The sequence below is a fragment of the Camelina sativa genome, chromosome 14 (assembly GCF_030686135.1).
Source record: "Camelina sativa cultivar CO46 ecotype springtype chromosome 14, ASM3068613v1".
Classification (NCBI taxonomy): domain Eukaryota; kingdom Viridiplantae; phylum Streptophyta; class Magnoliopsida; order Brassicales; family Brassicaceae; genus Camelina; species Camelina sativa.
Genome location: NC_141893.1, coordinates 33,647,603 through 33,668,230, shown reverse-complemented (window position 1 = coordinate 33,668,230; position 20,628 = coordinate 33,647,603). Strand labels below are relative to the sequence as shown.

The 20,628-nt window shown below is 36.5% G+C and overlaps 2 protein-coding genes across 8 annotated transcripts; one reads left to right on the top strand and one right to left on the bottom strand.

Annotated features, from left to right (window-relative positions):
- Window positions 1–2,937: 2,937 nt before the first annotated feature.
- On the bottom strand, window positions 2,938–3,510 carry LOC147928978 (uncharacterized). Its single transcript, XM_087486347.1, has one exon. The coding sequence runs from the start codon at window positions 3,454–3,456 to the stop codon at window positions 2,938–2,940; it is 519 nt and encodes a 172-aa protein (XP_087342473.1). The 5' UTR covers window positions 3,457–3,510.
- A 6,253-nt stretch (window positions 3,511–9,763) lies between these two features.
- On the top strand, window positions 9,764–15,423 carry LOC104744181 (general transcription and DNA repair factor IIH subunit TFB1-1-like). 7 transcript variants are annotated; one of them, XM_087483690.1, is made up of 20 exons: window positions 9,764–10,585; window positions 10,681–10,756; window positions 10,900–10,961; window positions 11,058–11,127; window positions 11,244–11,355; window positions 11,461–11,536; window positions 11,613–11,708; window positions 11,901–11,945; window positions 12,317–12,373; window positions 12,456–12,627; window positions 12,723–12,788; window positions 13,312–13,435; window positions 13,593–13,649; window positions 13,759–13,886; window positions 13,972–14,145; window positions 14,247–14,360; window positions 14,474–14,551; window positions 14,715–14,762; window positions 14,964–15,032; window positions 15,184–15,423. In XM_087483690.1, exons 10-20 carry the CDS (start codon window positions 12,472–12,474, stop codon window positions 15,274–15,276), a joined length of 1,107 nt encoding a protein of 368 aa, XP_087339816.1. In that variant the 5' UTR covers window positions 9,764–10,585; window positions 10,681–10,756; window positions 10,900–10,961; window positions 11,058–11,127; window positions 11,244–11,355; window positions 11,461–11,536; window positions 11,613–11,708; window positions 11,901–11,945; window positions 12,317–12,373; window positions 12,456–12,471; the 3' UTR covers window positions 15,277–15,423. The 7 variants fall into 7 exon arrangements, with proteins under 7 accessions (XP_087339816.1, XP_087339814.1, XP_087339813.1 ...); XM_087483688.1 differs by having other exon boundaries at window positions 10,378–10,585; window positions 11,064–11,127; window positions 12,472–12,627; XM_087483687.1 differs by having other exon boundaries at window positions 10,378–10,585; window positions 12,472–12,627.
- The last annotated feature ends 5,205 nt before the right edge of the window (window positions 15,424–20,628 follow it).

The window sequence follows — 20,628 nt, the reverse complement described above, 5'->3', positions numbered from 1 at the left end:
AGCCTTTTCATATATGCTCCAAAATTTTGACTCTACTTATATGTTTCAAAACCTACAAAAGTCACATAAACGAAAGAAAAAATAAAAATATTTTAGTTCAATAAAAAAATTATATTACTAAATTTAAAAATTTATGTGAGAGGTAGAATATAATGTTTGATGAAGAATTTGTCTTGTTATTTATAGAGAAAGTTGTGATATCAATATATCATTAGGATCATGGGAGGTTATCAGGTTTTTTTTGTTTTGGTTAAACATCATTGGAGCTAAATATGCCATAGATTTTCTTTGTGTTTTTTTCTTGTTTTTCGTATAACATAAATTGTATGAAATTAATACATTAAAGTGTATTAATATGTTGATTTTTTTTTTGAATTTTTGTCAAACATCATGGGAGTTACATTTTAAGGAATTAATATGCAATAAATTGTGATAATTATTATTATTAAAAGAAAAAAGATTCAACTAAAAAAACTTTTTTGTATTGCTTAGTGATTATTTCAGTAATTATATAATGCAACTAAAGAAGATTGAAGACATCGTCCTTAGATCGATTAATAGAAAGGAGGATTTGGAGAGTCATATAGCAGTTATCATTTTGTACTGCTTCTCTTGTGATAGAAGCTTCCGAGCTCTTATAAAGTTGTAGTTCTACTTGAAAATAGGTATTTATCTTGAAATATACTAACATAATACATATTAGTTTTTTAACGACTTACATTTCACTTTTTGTATATTTTGTTGTAAAACTTATGAATATTGTGATCATTGATTATTTAATTATTTATTAAAATGAATTGTAATGTTTTGAAAATTTCAATTTTTTTTACATAATTTCACAAGAGAAAGTGTGACCTATACAATACCTTTATCTTAAATTATTTAAGTTGAGTTTAGTCATAAATTTTATTTTTCTTTATTTTTTAAAAATTATGTATTATATTGTTTTTAGAAACTAATATTTCACCTTAGATTTCATTTTATACATTATTATGTGGTATGACCGAGATAATTCCATAACACCAATCACCTTAGGTGCCAAAGCATTTGAAACCACAAATACATATTCTGGGCAAAGTTCATTTAGCTTCAATGATTTGGTTTTGTTGTCATCAGCTTTTGAATGGATAGAGAATGGATAGAGAAGTTGAGTTTAGTAAAATAAAATTAATTGGAAAATTCTCTACTTTATTGTTGATGTTGGAAAGAGTAAATTAGCTTTTCAACAGCAACAATAAATAGAGAATTTACCAGTTCATTTTATTTTATTGTTTTCCCCCTCTCAAGTCTCACCGCATACATTTCCACCATGAAGTACTTTTGTATACTTACGGTTATCTCAAATAATTACGGTTATCCGCACCGTTTGGATACAACTCTTATCATTGGCCGAAGTAGTTAAGTCTAAAGAAAGGAATGGTGAAAAATGCATATTAATGATCCAAAACCAAACAACCTTTCTTTACAAAATTACAAACCAGAAAAAATTTGTGTATGTTCGATTTATCAATAATATTTTGAAACAATTTGTGTTTTTTTCTTTCTTTCAAGTGTCCCATATCATTACAATGGCGATGACAATAACTCCAAACAACACAGCCAAAAACTAATAACAAGGCTCATCGACGTGAACCTTCCTGTTTGGTGTATACCTTTTTGCCAACAAATGGTTCACAGACACTACACAAAAACCCCACACGCCAAGCTCATCGAAACCGTGAATATCCAATCAGCGACCGACCCTTGAGTGGTTGCATCGATGACTATCCCGATCGCTACACGGACTGGGCTCGAGATGGCGAATGCGAAAGAATATGTGACTGAGGAGAATAAAGGACGGTCAGGGATCATACGGAGGAGAGCAATTCCCATGGCGATAGCTGCAAATATCTTGTGGAGTGTTATTGTCCATAGAGCTCTCCAAGTATCTGGTTAAGTCTCTGAGATCCCAATTGCTATGCCTTCGAAAACAGAGTGGAAACAGAGAGCTACGATCAGTAGTGATTCATTTGTAGACTATTTGAGTAAATTAAAGGAAGACTATAATGAAGCAAAAGGAGGAGTTTAATATTTTACGTCTCTTCAGCAGCTGCTTACTATAAGTTAGGATTAGAGGTGGTTGATAGGATTAGGAAGGTTTACATATATGCCAAATATAACATGTAGTAGGTCGTGGTGGATCTTTTCTTTAACTTCACTTTCAACATTCTTTGTATTATTGGCTGCAAAATTCCATCTAAAATAATTTGTTGATTGATTCTTTTGTAAATAACTAAAGGAATTTGGCAGTATATATATTTCTCTTATTGGATCATATGGATGCCATCAGTTTTATGAGATTTGTGTTGTTCTTCCAAGATCCTCTCCAAGTATTTAGCATGTTCTTCATCCGTAGTTGAAGTGACCTCTGTATACCTACTCACCCAACAATTGGTTGAGAGCAAATAGTGAATGAAACCTTTCACCAATGTTGTGTTTTACCTCGAGCTGTTGATAATTGACTAGTTTTTTATTACACGACAAGGCGCTGCAGGACCCTAGGTCCCTAACTTTGCTGTGATGATGAAGAACAATAACTTGGACTTTCAACCATAGTGGCACTACTTCAGAGGAGTGGTCTGGATTCTGGATGCAGATGGTGATCACCACAACAACACTGATAACTATTATCAGTGACTCAAAAGAGAATTGACAGGCTAGAGAGATGACTTAAGCCTGTCCAGAACTTGTTCTACGCCATATAGCTAGCGGGCACACTAGAGAGAGAGAGAGAGAGAGAGAGAGAGAGAGAGCATGGGGCCTCTTTAGTCTTCTCTCTATACTTAAAAACCATCACGTATAAAAAGAAAATCTTGAATGAAGTGAAATGGAAAAAGAATCAGAGCAAGATATTGTAGAGGATACATCAAAATTACCAATTCAAATCAGATTGATACTCTAAAAATAGATGCCATTAATGGGGAAGATGAGCTTTGCAAACAGAATAGTAAACACAATAACCCACCAAAAGGAACGCTGTGAATCTGGCCAATTACCAATCCCAAATCCCTCGAAAGCAAAGTAGAAACCAAAGAATAAGGTGGAGAAAGCGTGTTTAGTGTCCATGGGGGAATTGAGCTGGAATATGGCGATACCAAAGGCAAACATGGAGCATACGTACATCAAGACATGGATGGTGGAGTAATAGTAAGGGAAATAAAACATGGCTGCAATAAGAATTACAGAGTAGGTCGCTCGTGTAGCAGGTAGAGGAGGCTCTTCTTCCTTGTAGATGCGGATATTGGTGCCCAAGTGCGAGATGAGCAGCAACGCCACGTACAAGATTGTGGCACCCATGGCCGCGTACCAGAACGAACACGAAGATAAAAGACAGAGGCTGTAGAGTGATATGGAGATTGTGAATAGAGACAACAGGGCTATTACTTTCCACGTCCTCCTCTCAAGAGTCATCATCATTTCTCTTTGTGGTTGTTTTGTGATAGGAGAAATAGGGTTTCTTTCTATGCAGTGTGCACTAACAAAGGGTTTACTCTGATTTTGAAGCCCCTAATAATTATTTTTGTTCATTTATCACATGACCAACTATATTCTTCCACATAGGCACATAGATAAAATCTATATATTAACAAACTTATAACAAAAAGGATATCAGTCAGAAAAAAACGGAACTTCCTCAAAATTTTCTATCTTTTTACATGTTTTGAATTATAAAATTAAACCAGAATAAAAAATAGAGAGCAATACAAAAAGTTTATAAACAAAAAAAAATCCAATTTCTTGAATGGATATAAAATAAAATAAACGTCCAACTTACGTTGACTAAACAATGTTGAACCCCAAAAAAGTCAAAAGACACGAAGTAGTGCTTGTGCAGAGAACAATGGTCATTTGTGGAGACATAGAAGCATATAAATCCTCCGGAAAGGGTGAGATGTGGTTCAGGCTCTAGAGCAAACAAACCATTTGACTTCTCTACATTGTTTAAAAACTCTTCATAACTCAGATGATCTCTCCACTGCTTTTTTTTTTGTACGTAGCGCAGTACATGTGAATTAAACGATACAATGTCTCACACCTAACTTTCTGGACTACCTTATTGCATATCCATCACATTGTTTCCCACTCTTTCCATAAGTAACATGCGATCAGCGATATAATACTCTATCATACATTGTATTGAATCTATTGATCCTGGTAAAAGATTTCTTTCAACTACAATTGAAGGCTTTGAAGCCAATGCCAAAAAAAAAAAAAATGTTCTTCTATGTATAGTACTATGATGAACTAGTTTCTCCAACAAAAGCAAGTCACCAACTCATACTATTGGGCCGGTTCAATCGCCAATTGGTACTATAGGGCCGGGCTAAACGCCATCTCCAGCTCTCGGGTAGGGCCCAACCGCCATGTCCAGCTTTGTGGTTGGACGGTGCAAGCGCCGGAACTGGCTGAATCGCAGGGACGGGATTGCTAATGCGCACAATGAGTAGTGCTGGTAAATCTTGGGATTCTTGTTCATGATCATCTTCCAGTGGTGGCATCTCTGTCGGATCCAGTTGGATTTCGTCGTAACGCTGGTTCGGCGGTGGCTGCGCCGTGTTCATGATGGCTAGTAGAAGCGTAAACGCAGAACTGATATAGATAGTATTAGGAAGTTCAGGGTAGTCTCGGAGCAACAAGGTGTATCCTGTGAAAGCAAGAGATGTGAAACAGAGTAAGCGGCTTAAAACAATGTCTTCATTCTTGTTGTTTCCCAAGTTACATAATGTGTATTTATATAGTAGAGCACATGATAACCTAATGATTACAATGATAAGGTTGATCTCTGACAAGTGTCACCATCAAGCACACGAGATAGGTGACGCAAGAGGAGCATATCTGTTCTGCATTTGGAGTGTTGTGTGAGCTGTATGCAGGTTCTTGACTGTACGGAACAAAGGACATGGAGCATAAGACTTTTCCTCTTTGTTACCGTTAACAACCAATGCCAGTTGGCAAATTGCAGTGGGCTTGCTTTCCTCAAAGCCCATCTTGATTTCTTTCTGGACCAGATTACTCCTTACATCCCCCCCGCAAACTTTGGGTGGGAGGACTAACCACACCAAGTTTGTAGCGAAGATCCGTGAATGCTTGAAGCGGCAAAGAATTGGTGAATATATCTGCGAGTTGATGCTTCGCAGGAATGTGATAGACAATCAATGAACCTTCTGCAACCTGTTCTCGGACATAATGGTAATGAACTTTGAAATGTTTGGTCTTCTTGTGCAGAGTTGGATTGGCAGAGAGGTAGACTGCAGACAAATTGTCACAATATAACTCTGGAGCGTGAGTAACAGGCATTCCAATGTTTTGCAGCAGATCCATTAAACAGTTCACTTCAGCAGCAGTGTCTGACAAACAGCGGTATTCGGCTTCTGTTGAGCTACGAGAAACAGAGGTCTGACGTTTAGCAGACCAAGAGATGAGGTTGGTGCCTAAAAACGTGCAGAATCCACCAGTTGAACGACTAGTAGTTGGACAGCCAGCATAATCACTGTCACTGTAGGCTCGTAGTGTAAAGTTTGCATTTGCAGAGAAGTTGATGCCGTAATCAGCAGTTTCTTTTATGTACCGGATGATTCGCTTGAGCAGATTGAAGTCAGCAACAGTAGGTGTGTGCATTCGTTGACATATGTGATTGACAGCAAAATGTATGTCTGGTCGAGTAAGAGTGAGATATTGGAGTTTACCAGCCAAACTTCAAAACAACGTAGGTTGATCAAACGTTTCTTCTTGACCTTGAACATTTTGTAGCTCAAGAGGTAAAGGGGTATTGGCAGGAGCACAGTCAGCCATGCCTGCAGCGAGAAGCAAATCTTCAGCATATTTATGTTGGTTGAGAAACAAGCCTCCAGGATGATAGTGAGCCTGTATGCCGAGAAAATAACTTAATCGTCCCAAATCCTTCATGCGAAACTCTTGGTTCAGCGATTGGAGCAGGTCACTGATCAACTTCGGGTTGTTGCCTGTTAAAGCCATATCATCAACATATAGTAATAGGATGATGATGTTGTTGTCCTTGAGATACACAAACAAGGACGGATCCTTGAAACTGAATTCAAAGCCAAAGTTTAGTAAGAAGGTGCTGAATTTGTCAAACCAGGCTCTGGGGGCCTGCTTCAACCCATAGACGACTTTTTTTAACTTCCAAACATGTGATGGATTTTCAGGATCAACAAAACCTGGGGGCTGTTTCATATAAACTGTTTCTGTTAAATCTCCATGGAGAAAGGCATTTTGAACATCAAGTTGTTTTATCTCCCAGTTATAAGTTGTAGCAGCATGAAGAACCAAAAGAACAGTGGCAGTTCTGACTACTGGACTGTATGTCTCAAGAAAGTCCACTCCTTCCTCCTGATCGTAGCCTTTGGCAACCAGACGAGCTTTAAGTCTGTCTAAACTTCCATCAGCTTTAAGCTTCGTTCGAAAGACCCACCTGCAGCCTAAAACATTCATATCTGGCTGATGCGGGACTGATGTGAACGTGTTTGTTTCAACAAAAGACTCAACTTCATCACCCATAGCAGCTGTCCAACCGGGATGTTTAAGTGCAGAGGCAACTGTTTTTGGCTCTTTTTCTGTTGTATGAGTGACATGAAGGGCATACTTTGGATTTGGCTTACGCACTCCTTCTTTGCCTCTTGTGACCATACTATGATCGTTGACTGTAGGTGCTTGAAGTGAAGGAAAATCATCAACTGTAAACAGTGGAGCCTTATGAGAATGTGAGGAAGAAGAGTCATCAATATCAGTATTGACGAGAGAAGATTCAGAATTGGTAGGAACAGCAGGCGACTCTGTTTCAGAGCTGACAGTCTCTTGTGTCGCGATTGGCACATAAGCAGATATTACACAAACTGCAGAGTCAGTTACTGTCACAGGATTGTGAGATGAAGGACAAATTGTAGTGTTTGTGATTTGTGGGGACAAAAAACTTTGTTGCCAAGCAGAGAGTAGCGATGTTGTTGCTTGGGGAATCAGATTGAAGTACTCAGCTTCAAAAGGATAGGCTTGCTCATCAAAAAGAACATGACGACTTATGTAAACCCGACCTGTTGGAGGATAAACACATTTATACCCTTTGTATTTCTCATTGTAGCCGAGAAAGACACACTTCAGTGACTTAGGATCAAATTTGTTAGAACCATAAGCACGCAGTGTGGGATAGCAAGTACTTCCAAAGACTCTAAGGAACCTTGATGATAGAGGTTGGTAATAGATTGCTGAGGTAGTTAGATGTGAAGAATGCCTCAACCCAGTAACTTTGTGGAACCTTACTCTGAAACATCATGCTGAGCCCCAGTTCAGTTAGATGTCGATGTTTTCTTTCTGCTAAATCATTCTGTTGTGGCGTGTGAGGACATGAAATTAATTGTTTGATTCCATTGTTTTCAAGGTGAGTTACAAATTGAGTGCTGACAAACTCTCCTCCTCCATCACACTGAAACATCTTGATTTTCTGACTAAACTGATTCTCAACAAGTCTTTGGAAAAGTAGAAAAACTGAGTAGAAATCTGATTTATTCTTCAAAGGATAAAACCAACAATATCTTGAGTGATTGTCAACAAAGATAACATAGAATCTAAATCCTTGAGTAGAAGTGACAGGAGAAGGACCCCACAAATCACAGTGCAATCTCTCAAGTGGTCTAGTAGCTACAAAGGTAGAGGAAGAAAAAGGTAGTTGAGCACTCTTTCCAAGCTTGCATGACTCACAAAGCTTGTTGGTGCGTTTATTCACTGAAATTGCTGCAGTAGAGGAGAGGTGTTGAAGAATCTCTGCACTTGGATGCCCCAAACGGTTATGCCAAACATCATCACTTGTTGCAAGCTGTCTCGTTGAATAGAAGGCACTGATTGCAGGATTTTCCAACACATAGTGATCCTTACTCCTGTTTCCGGTTGTGAGGAGCTGCTTGGTATGCTTGTCCTTTACACGCACACCATCAGAATCAAATTTTACAGAGCAAGGATAGTCATCACAAAGTTTAGAGACTGAGAGAAGTGACTTAGTCACATTAGGACAAACAAGAACGTCTTTTAGTGGCAGAAATTTACCTGACAAGGTCTGAAGAGGAACTGATCCAATGTGTGTGATTGGCAAGAATTCTCCATTTCCAACCATAACTAAATCATTACCTTGATATGGTTGTGCACGATGCAGATTCTCTGTTGAGTTTGTGATATGAGCCGTGGAACCACTATCAGGAAGCCATTCATTGCCGGTGTGTTGTTCACCATCGGAGATTCGCATAGCAGCTAGAGCAGTAGGTAATTCTGGTTGCACATACTCTTCATTGTATCGATTGTAGCAATCAAAAGCGCTATGACCATATTTTCCACATATCTGACAAGTCGGTCGAGTAGATCCCACCGTTTTGTTCTGCCTGTTCTGACCATTCTGATTGCTGCTATGTTGTTGAAAACCACGACCTTTGGTGTTGTAATTTCCTCGACCTCTGAATCCACCACCAGAACGTCCTCCTCGATTACTTGACCCTCCTCTATCAAAGTAACCTTTCTCAGCCTGAAATGCTAGGTGAGGAGTGACCATGGACGTAGCAGTATACGTATTGAGTTTATCATCAAAGGCAATTACTTTGAACACCACATCTTCATAACAAGGTCCAGGAACATAGTCCATGGAGTGTTCTATCACAGTAATAACAGATTCGTAGTCTTTTCCCAAACCAGACAACAGACCATGAATTTTCTCCAAATCAGTCATAGGGAAACCAATGGAATCTAGCTGATCAAAGATTTTCTTAAGCTCACTAAGATACTCCTCCATAGTTCTACCTATCTTAACACAAGCACGCAAGCGGTTCTGCAGTTCGAACTTCCTAGTGGTAGAGACTCTATTAAATTTCTTGGCAAGAGCCATCCATACCTCGTGAGCAGAGTGCATATCGTAGACTACTCGGAGAGCTGGTTCAGACAAGGAACCAAAGATCCAGGCCATGACAAGCTGGTCATTTCGAACCCACTTCGCAAAGTCAGGATTTGGTTCTTCAGAAGGACCTTCAGAAGAACGTTCAGTAGTACTGACAGACCGAGTTGCTGAAGGACGAGTGATAGTGCCATTGATATAGCCGAGAAGCATTTGAGGTGAGAGAAAAGACTCAAATTGAGTTTTCCATAAAAGATAGTTTGACTCTGTAAGTTTGAGAGTCACAACTTGAGAGATAGACAAAGCAGAAGAGAAAGAGTCATCAGGAGCCATAGATCGTACTACTGACGCTCTGATACCATGAAAGCAAGAGATGTGAAACAGAGTAAGCGGCTTAAAACAATGTCTTCATTCTTGTTGTTTCCCAAGTTACATAATGTGTCTTTATATAGTAGAGCACATGATAACCTAATGATTACAATGATAAGGTTGATCTCTGACATGTGTCGCCATCAAGCACACGAGATAGGTGACGCAAGAGGAGCATATCTGTTATGCATTTGGAGTGTTGTGTGAGCTGTATGCAGGTTCTTGACTGTACGGAACAAAGAACATGGAGCATAAGACTTTTCCTCTTTGTTACCGTTAACGACCAATGCCAGTTGGAAAATTGCAGTGGGCTTGCTCTCCTCAAAGCCCATCTTGATTTCTTTCTGGACCGGATTACTCCTTACATCCTGAAATCAGAAAGCCCTGTGCGATCCCAAGATCGTCGGTGATTTCGTAGATAACACGGAGGGACAAGAGATAGGGAAAGAAGGAAACTGAGGCGATGGCAATGTACAAATCTTTGTCACCCACTAACTTTTTTCCTAGCCAGTGGAAGAAGGTGAAAGAAACCACAGCACTAACGCCCTTAATCAGAGCAAAACCCCAATCACCCAATCTCGCCATCAATCTTTGACGTGTTCTAATCGTTGCTCTTGGACCGATGATCAAAACCAGGCAAACAAGAAAGATGTCAAGATAGTAACTTCCTTCTTCTTCCAAATGGTTTTTCAAATAGTTTGAGGGTATAAACAAACCCCCGGAAACAATCAGAAAGGCCAAAGACTGAAACTTTGGATGGTATGCATGAATTCTTGTGATGATGGAAGTGGGATTCAGATTCAACGCAATGGGTTCCCTAGGAAATGCAGGAACTCCGGCCATGGTTCTTAAGTAGAAGAGTGAAAAGTTTGGTGGGAATAATGGAGCAAGAAGCAAGAAAAATCAGAGGAAGATGATCGAGACTCGAGAGGGAAAACAGAGGACGAGGGGAAGAAACAAAATTTATTCAATACGTCACCGTATTTAAAAAAAAAAAAAAAAAAAAAAGTAAGTGGTTATGGGCCGGATTCGGGTCGGATCCTTTGAAAGGGTGTGTTGGTTGGGCTCGGCGAATCCAAAAACAAACGCCCCTTTCCCAAGAGCAGAGGAGTCGAACTCACACCTCTCTCTCCGTCGTCTCGTTCTCGTTCTCGTTCATAGAGAGCATAAAACCTAGATTCCAGTATAGCTTGATCCACCGATTTGGAGATGGCTGGTGAGCAAGTGGAGAAGCGAGTCAAATACAAGAGCTCTGTCAAGGATCCAGGAACTCCTGGATTTCTCAAAATTGTATGTTTTACAATACAAGAGCAAAGCAAGACCTTCCTTCCCATGAGTTTGTATTATCTATATATCTGTTTGACTGCTGTTTCTTAAATTCGCAGAGTGAAGGGATGTTGCTCTTCGTCCCTAATGATCCCAAATCAGATTCAAAGCTCAAAGTTCAGACTCAGAACATAAGTATGTTACCCCCTTCTCTCTCTTTGTGTGTGTTAAAATCTATGATTCATGACTCATTCCTCACAGTGCTATGTTGCCTATAGTTTGTTTTCGTTATGATTTGTTGTCAATTTTGCCATTGTGTTTCTTCTACAATTTCTCAGCTCAAAAATTTACCAAAGAAGGATCAAATAAACCTCCTTGGCTCAATCTCACTATCAAGCAGGTCTCTTCTTCTCTTGTGCATTTTTGTGCTTAAAGTATTAAGATATGTGAATTTTTTTAAGCTCAGTGTTCATTGAAGTTTCCTCCTCATCTTTAGTTACAGGGAAGGAATCATATCTTTGAGTTTGAAAATTATCCTGACATGCATGCTTGCCGTGATTTCATCAGTAAGCTCCATGTGCCTTTGTTTTGCTTTTATTGGTTGGGAACTATTTCTCTTGTTTCTTTCGTGGTGTTTCTGTAAACCTTTTCTTTCTTTTCTTTTTTTTTTAACTATAAACAGCGGCCCTTGGTAAAAGTGACGAGGAGCCTAAGAAAGCAGCTGTCTCGACATCTACCGAGCAACTCAGTAATAAAGAATTGGAGCTACGATTCAAGCTTCTTAGAGAAAATAGGTACGTCGTAATCAGAACATCGAGTTGCCTTTTTCTTTTTTTGTTTAAAGTTTCATTGGCTCATCAAGTTCCTTCTAATATGAGTAATATATACATGGTATAAAGTGAGCTGCAGAGATTGCATAAGCAGTTTGTGGAAAGTAAAGTCCTGACGGAAGATGAATTCTGGGCTACAAGGAAGGTTACTTCCTTTCTGTTTCCCTTGCTTCTCGTTCTCTTCAATGTCGTTGTAGTTACTGACTTTATTCTGATCGTAGAAATTGCTTGGTAAAGATTCCATCCGAAAGTCAAAGCAGCAGCTCGGGCTTAAGAGCATGATGGTTTCTGGCATCAAACCATCTACTGATGGACGGGTATGGTTCCATTTTCTCAGCTCCTTCCTGGCAGATGGTACCATGTTCGTGTACGTGCTTTTGTAGGAAAGAAACAATGCACCTACACTGATGTATTCGGATTAATTACATTTATGTGTTGATATAATATCATATTATCATGTGAAATCTCTGCTGGTTTACTAACCACTTTCTTCATTTTTCTTCTTTCAGACTAATAGAGTGACGTTTAACTTGACACCTGAGATCATTTTTCAGGTGAGCTCTTTGGTTCACTGTGTTTTTTTTTAATTAGTATAAGTGCTCTATAAGTTTCTGAATCCGAATCCAAGTTGGATCCTCAAAGGTCGTCATCATAAGTTTTTCGATTTAATGGGGATGAAGTCGCAGATGGTCATATATTGGGTCAGATATCCATTGATAGGTGTTCAGGTTGCTTTATGTGCTTGAACTTACAGAGTCCAATGTGAGACTATAAGTGAGGAATATGAAATTTTTTTAACAGCCGTTCAGCCCCCCTTATATTTTGTGCTTGCATAGCCAGTACATTGATTGCAAGTGTACTGAAATGTTACTTCATTCATGCTACAGTCCTTTTCTCACTTATGTTTTCTTCATTACGCTTTCAGATTTTTGCTGAGAAGCCGGCTGTACGGCAGGCATTCATAAATTATGTTCCGAGTAAGGTAACCAAAACTAGCACACCGTGACAATCTTTGTTTATAGGTTTAATCTTCAAATAAGACGAATCTTAACTGGCTTTGGTAGTTATTTCCTACGGTAGATGACAGAAAAAGACTTCTGGACAAAATATTTTAGAGCAGAATATCTTTACAGCACCAAAAATACGGCAGTAGCTGCAGCAGAAGCTGCTGAGGACGAGGAACTCGCTGTATTTCTGAAGCCTGATGAGATATTGGCTCGGGAAACTCGTCAAAAGGTTAGTTTTCTTTTATGAATTAATTATTTTCCATGTCTTTTGCTTGAAAAGAAAATATGTGGCATATCCATCTGATTTAAATGTCATTTCTGTAGATTAGACGGGTTGATCCAACTCTTGACATGGAGGCTGACGAGGGAGACGACTACAGTCATCTTATGGTAAGTAACTTAACTACCACTGTATGTGAAAGGTTTGGATAATTTCAAAATAGCGCGTTAATGGTTCTATTGAAAGAAGATTTCAATGTTCAGTTAATACCGTACAGATTCACTCAGACAGAAATGTCTTTCGTCGATGTTTTTAGTGTTGGTGTTTATGTATTGTCTATCCCTAAAAGAAATAGTATGGCAAGAACTGGGACAATACTAACGTTGTTAAGAATCAAATTCGTAACCATGTGTGTCACATGTTTTGTTTTCTAGAATTCTTAGCGAACCTGATCAGAGTTGTTAAATCAAGAAATTTAGTTTCTTTCAGATAATTCTGAGTTACTGCTTTTGCTTATCCACATGACCGATACTTTTATATTAGCATGTGTGAGAAGTAGCTCAAAACTGATCTCTAGAGAACATTAATCTCAACATTGACTTTGTGCTCTTTGTATGCGGTTGAAAGATTATTTACAATATACTGTATTAAATTATCTTATATTGTGCTTAATTTAACATTCCTGTAACACAGGACCACGGGATCCAGCGTGATGGCACCATGGATGTTGTTGAACCACAGAATGACCAGTTTAAACGATCACTTTTGCAAGATCTTAATCGTCATGCTGCTGTTGTATTGGAAGGCAGAAGCATTGGTAAACACCTCTAAGCACCTCATTTGAATTCATCTTAATGAACATTTTATAACGGTTGACAGTTCATGAAGTGTAAACATTTATGTTGATTCAGAAGATACGATAAATATAAAATGTTGGTAAATATACAATAATATTCCTCTCAATTGGTAAGCAGATGTTGATTCAGAAGATACGAGGGTTGTTGCAGAGGCTCTCACACGGGTTAAACAAGGTTTGATGTTTCACGTTTGCTTCTTTTTTTTACTGTGCTAATCGATGGGCAATGCCACATTTTATATTCATCTGACCTTGCTATCCATCTCTATTTTTACCCCTGTTAGTAAGCAAAGCTGATGGGGAGACCACCAAGGACGCTAATCAGGAGAGATTGGAAAGAATGTCCCGTGTAGCTGGAATGGAGGATCTTCAAGCACCACAAAACTTCCCGTTAGCCCCGCTTTCTATCAAGGTTTGGATTTCTGCCAATATAAAGGTTTTCACAATTGATGATGGATGCTGCGTTAATCCCCTTTCCCTTTCTTGTTTGGAATCAGGATCCTCGTGATTACTTTGAATCTCAACAAGGAAACGTCGTCAATGTACCCAGAGGAGCAAAGGGATTTAAGAGAAATGTCCATGAAGCTTATGGATTACTAAAAGAATCCATTGTGGAGATTAGAGCTACAGGATTAAGTGATCCGTTGATTAAGCCTGAAGTTTCCTTCGAGGTGCTATTCTATCTCATAATAAAATGTGTGCTGAGTGCTGACTAAAGAAACCATAACTTATTGCTTTGTTGCCTGAGCTAAAAATTGCTGACTCTATTCAGGTTTTCAGTTCGTTAACCCGAACTATCTCAACTGCCAAAAATATAATTGGGAAGAACCCACGAGAGAGCTTTCTAGATAGATTACCAAAGTCCACTAAGGATGAAGTTCTACACGTAAGTCCGACATTTTCCAGTGTCCTAAGTGACAAGAAGCTCTATATGTACTGATTAGTGAAGATTGGGTAGTACTGCCGATGGATAAGAGGACTTTCTTCTTTCATCTACAGCATTGGACATCAATACAAGAATTACTAAGACATTTTTGGTCATCTTATCCGATAACGACCCCATATCTTCATACCAAGGTAATTTATTGTAATTTTCAAATCTCCCTATCCCAAAGGTTGCTACATACATTGATTCCTAGGCTTTCTCGATGAACATTTAATCTTACTTATTATACACCAAGAGCAAGTTATTATACCGATTCTCTTTTGTGGGTTCTTGTGATGTTTTGTTATTATGCAGGTTGGTAAACTGAAGGATGCAATGTCCAATACTTATTCAAAACTCGATGTAAGCTCCGATATTCTTCTGTCTTTCTGACAAAATAAACAACTGGGAGTATATCTGTTAGAACAGTAGAATAGTAGATCCTAATCTCTTTGTACCAATGCGTTTAAGAAAATGAAATTTGGGTAAATTAGATTGAAGTCGAATGTTATTGTATATGGTATACTGTACGGTTTCCTTGATATTAAACTCCATGTAACTCAGGCAATGAAAGAGTCAGTGCAATCTGATCTCCGGCATCAGGTTTCTTTACTGGTTCGTCCAATGCAACAGGTTAGTTTCTTCCAATATATACAGAAAGAGTTGCATTACATTATGTCTCGGTTAAGTTTATATTTTCAACTCTTATTCCATCTATATCCAGTTTATATAGCCAAACCAAGAGTCCGGTTTGAAATTGATCTTAATCGATTCTCTTTGCCAGGCTCTTGATGCTGCGTTCCAACACTACGAAGCAGATCTGCAGAGAAGAATAGCTAAGAGCAGCGGCGGCGAAAGACCAAATGGGTACGTATAGAAGACAAAAACATAAAAATCTGTGCAAGATCTTTGAATTTTTTTCATTTTGTTGGTGTTTTTGAGATTTTTTAATTTGTCTCTTTTTGTCCGACCATTGAGATACAGAAAAAAAAAAGTCGTTTATATATATAGAAGTTTTTCTCTTCTTCTTTTTGTCTTTCTCTTTGGTGTCAATGAGGCGTTTTGTAGGCCGGGGCACTAATACTTGTTATCCGTATTCGACCCGTTACTCGGCTCGTACCCGTCCCGAAAAAAGGGTATCCGCAGCTTCAGGGTCGAGTAAAGGGTATTATAATTATATTACTCGTGAGTAAGGGACGAGTATAGGGTATTAGTTTAGTTTTCAATATCCGTCCCGTTACTCGTCCTTTTACCTGTTTTGTTACCCGACCCGTAAATACCCTTTAATATTTTGTATTATTATTAATTTATAAATATATTATAGAGTTAAAGTTAAAGCTTAAGTTCAATTTAGTCCAATTGAAATGATATACACGACGCTCAATTAAATTAATATTTTATTTTTATTTTTTAAGTTTGTAATTTTCTAATTTTTGGATCTATATGTTGTATACATTTATGAATTTTTCCTTTTCGGATTTTGGAATATGAAATTATTATTGCGATTATTGACAATTTTTTTTATCGGATATTCATTTTTCCGGGTAAGGGTAAAGGGTCGGGTATTTAAAGGGTCTAACTATTTTTTTCTGGGTACCCGTTATTTACGGATCGAGTACGAGTAATTTTTTTCTATTACCCGTTAGAGTCGGGTTGGGTAAAGGGTATGAGAAAATTGAAGGGTATCCGTCTCGTGCCCAGCCCTAGCATTTTGTACTGGGAGAGAAGAAAGACATTTTCTTCGACAGAATACTCGATCTGAACTTACCAGCTGCTGAACATTTAACTTTGTAATGTGATCAAAAGATAAGATTGCCGACGGGCTTGGTTCGAAGTTGGGAAAGTTGCTTAAGTTCCAAGAAAGCTCTTTAATGCTCTAATTGTTTAGTTAGGTTAGAATGTAACCATGGGGCAATTATAGAGAAAGGCTTCCATCTGCGTGACGGGATGAATTTTTGGTTTTGTAATGTGATTAGTTAAGATGCTCGACCGGCGGCTATACAAGCCATTAGTAGGTTTTGCTCAACTCCAAAAGAAAAAGAAAAAAAAGAAAAAAACCTCTAGTTAGGTAGAACGTGTGTGTGATCGATTACATAGATTTCAATGGGATAATGATCGGAGATCGTCAAAACAAACAATTCCAAATTATGTTTAATTATATATGCAGGTTGGTAAACTTATGTAAGCTATAAATCTTTCAAATCTTATAAGCAACTCAAGGTGTTTGCTTTTGCTAATTCCCGGTGCTCTAACTGTTTATTTAGGAGGTTATAGATCGTGTATGTTTACAGTGGACTCGTAATAGAGAAAGACTTCGTTTAAATAAATTTCAAAGGGATATGATAATTATCTAATCAGTAAATAAACAAACATTCGAAATTAGAAATTAAACATGAAGAAAAACAAAGACAAAAAGAAAGACACAAGACGATATCCAATACATAACCAATGAGAATGAATAATTAATACAACGTCTAAATTATAAGTTGAGCTTATGTCTTCATTCTCAGCTAGAATCTGTTTGGAGGAGCTATACAACCGTAAGCGCGGCGGCTACCGCCAGTGCAGCCGACTCTCGGATCACAATCTAGACGAATAGTTTCATGGATCTTGTGGAATTCGTGTTTAAAAACCCCAAAACCAAAGACCAAACCTATAGCGATCACCACCAAAGCAAGGCACGTGCATAGCATGCAAATCCTTCCACAACACATCTTTCTTCTTCTGCGATCGAACACAACCTCCGATCGTTACCTCTCTCCATTTTAACTTCTGATGAGGAAATTTGGATAGTGTTTGAGGTTTAAGGCTATATAAAGGTTTTTGTTATAGTTTGTTGGTTGTGGGAATGTGGGAGACTGGGAGAGAAACGTGGGGAGAGAGGAGACCTCGAAGAGAGGAAAATTTAAGTGGATGGATTAATAAAGAGATTGGTGCGTGGACGTTTTCTGTTGTTTCTTGCTTTAAAGTTAACCAAAAAAAAAACATCCAACTAACTTTTGGTATATATAGCCTAGGTAAGTTTTCTTCTAGATCGTAATTTTTTCTATAGAATAAACTTGTATCATACTTTTTTTTTATTCATGTGCTCAACCGATTATTAAAAAATGTTGTATATATATAGCGATGCCATATCAAAATTCGAACTCAGAAGAAAAATCCAATTAGTAATAATTTGACTTCAATGAGTACCTTCACTCATTGCTTGTCAATCTTGACATACAAAATCCAAGTTCTACAAGCAAAAGGAAGGGGAAAAAGAACACTTGTATATGTAAGTTGCACTCGACAGTGCCGGCTCAAGGTTTTTAGGGGCCCTGGGCAATTTTTTTTTTTTTTGAATGAAAGACTAATTTTTTTTTTGAACCTCTGGTATATGTTAAAAAAATATAAATTTCATTTTATAAAAATTTATTTTTGTTCTACGTTAGAGTCAGTTGAGATAATTATAGAGAAAATAGAGAGTTTTTTTGGTTATTGATTCGTAAAAATAAATCGTTAAAACCATATTTTAATGAACTATTTTTATGTTACAAATTTTGTTTTTGCCTCTTTTATCTTATATTATTTTTTTGTGCCCCTTTATCTTGCATTATTATTTTTTGTGCCTCTTTATCTTGCATTATTTTTTTTGTGCTTCTTTATCTTGCATTATTTTTTTTTGTGTCCCTTTATCTTATATTATTTGTCTCTTTAATCTATGAACCCGGGACGGTCGTACCCCTTGTCTCCCTATCTAAACCGGCACTGGCACTCGACGTAAAAACGTTTTTTGGTTGAATTTTTACATTCAATTAAAAAAAAAAAGCTCTTTATCTATTCTATCATCACTTTCATTCTAGAGGACAGTTACATTTCCTCCACCAGACTCTCTCACTATATAATATATAGACTATACAGATATATAATTCAAGTTTTACATAAACACAACTACTAGAGGATTGGGTTTTCATAAAGGCACTATGGTCCAAAGGCCTTTTATTTACTTGGCTCATTTGAGGTTCTTTATTTGTTTTTTCTTTTTCTCCTTCAAAAGGTTCTTTTACTAATGAGTAATGAATGTAGGGAAGTAAGCTTTCTTTGTGTCGAAGTTATATACATACTATTTCCGACAGATGATCGAAATTCACTTGGTTCAAGTGTTTTTGGCATTGGTAATAGATGTGGGTGACCTTATTTTAGAACAAACCGTCCAATGGTCGTGCATGTGGTGGGCTCAGCACATTCCAGATCTGCGCCGCTCTATTAATGATCACTGACAACAATTCAATAATAGATCTTTCCGCATGCAAATATATTTTACTTGTTTCCTTTCGTTAAAAGATATTCTAATACTACTGCTTAATCCATACGAGTAAATTATTGTTTCCCCTTTAACTTTCACTATAAAACGCATATTATGATCGATAATAAACACCCCCAAATGTTCGGTTCATATCATTTTCGATTTTTATATGTGAAGGTGGAGAATCTTTTATACTTAACAAGTTCCAAGCATTTGTAGTGAGGTTTCGTATATCGTTTATATCATATAAATTTAGATTTACTATGTTTGAAAAAAAATATTTTAAGATAAGCGTTTTAAATAAAATTAAAACTACTGTTTATTAGTTCATACAAATTGGGAAAACATGTTAAATAATATTTTTTAATACTCTTGATTAAAAAAAAAGTTCCAAATAGTAATGGATCAATAGTTGAGATATTCACTCTGTATGCTTTCTTTTTAGTTCTTTTAACGGCGATTTCAATAATTTTTGGTCATCTGCAAATATTTTTGTTGACAAGAAAATTTTGATTTCTATGAGAAGAGTGTTTGAGTTGGCATGATACTGTAATGGTTAACTAGGTGATATCTCGTGCTTTAAGTACGGGTCAATATTTTAAAAAAATTTCTAATATAATAATAATTATTATTATTATATTTTTTTTAAAAGTTATTTTATTTGAGATAATATTTATTTTAATTGTTCTGTAAATCTATTAGTCTTTTTGAATACTAATTATTTTAGAATATTATAGTATTTTATTTTTTTGATGTATATTACAGTTTTATATTGTTTGTTGTATTTGCATCATTATTTTGTGAAATATTAAGTAGTAGTTTTAATATTATAATTGTGAACACAGAAAATTATTAATTTATCATCTATATAAATTTAGTTTTACCAACCCGTCAATGTAGAAATTAAAACACACATTTTTTAAGATTAAGTAATATATATTCGTTTTAAAAAATTCAAATCACAACATATGCAGAAAAAATTCTGCATTTTACTAATCATAAATATTATATGAAAATTCCAAACAATTTGTAAATAAAAGAAAATAAAGATAATAGGAGAATCATAATTTGAAATCTTAACAAAATCTTCGAAATATAGTTATTAAAAATAATTATATTGTGTACTTGGATCAGTGTTCAAGAAAGCGCTAGGCGGTATCTGGGCGGTGATCCAGCGCCTAGCGCCTAGAACGCCTAGTCGGGATTTAAGCGTTTTTAGGCGATTTAGATGTTTACAATATAAAACATTATATATGATATTATATATAAAATTATGTAAAAATATATGTTAGAAGAAATAAATAATAATAAATCATAAACTAAACTTAGAACAAATACATTTATTTAATTTAGATTAATAATATATGAACATTTATAAATATGTATATGAATATAATACTTAAAATTTTAAATATATGCAGTTAAAAATAAAATATATATATTAAAATAATATTATGTGATTTGAGGCGGTCTAAGTGGTCGTCTAGGCGTCTGCAGAGCGCCTAGCGCCTAGACGGCGCCTAGGCGGTTTCTTGAACACTGACTTGGATATAAATCTTAGTTTTTGAAATTATGATTGGTTTCTATTTTTTTAAAATATATTTAGTAATTTTCGTCCATAATTTATTAGAGAGAGAAAATATATTTTTTTATTTTTTTAGATTTTTTTATATTTGATCTGTCAGCATTTTTTATTTTTTAATTAATTATCTTTATTTAATTAATTAACTAAGCTTAATTAAGTTTTTCTAATGGCAATTGAATGTAATTTTTTACATATTTTTAAGGTTAGTTACATATTTGTACTTCCCAATTAATATTGTAGGATAAAAAAAAAATTGACTAGAAATAATGTAAACATAAAAAACATATTCGAGCACCATTACACAGTCAAGAATCATATCCGTTATGCAATAAGTATGTCAAAACTTTGATTATCTAATC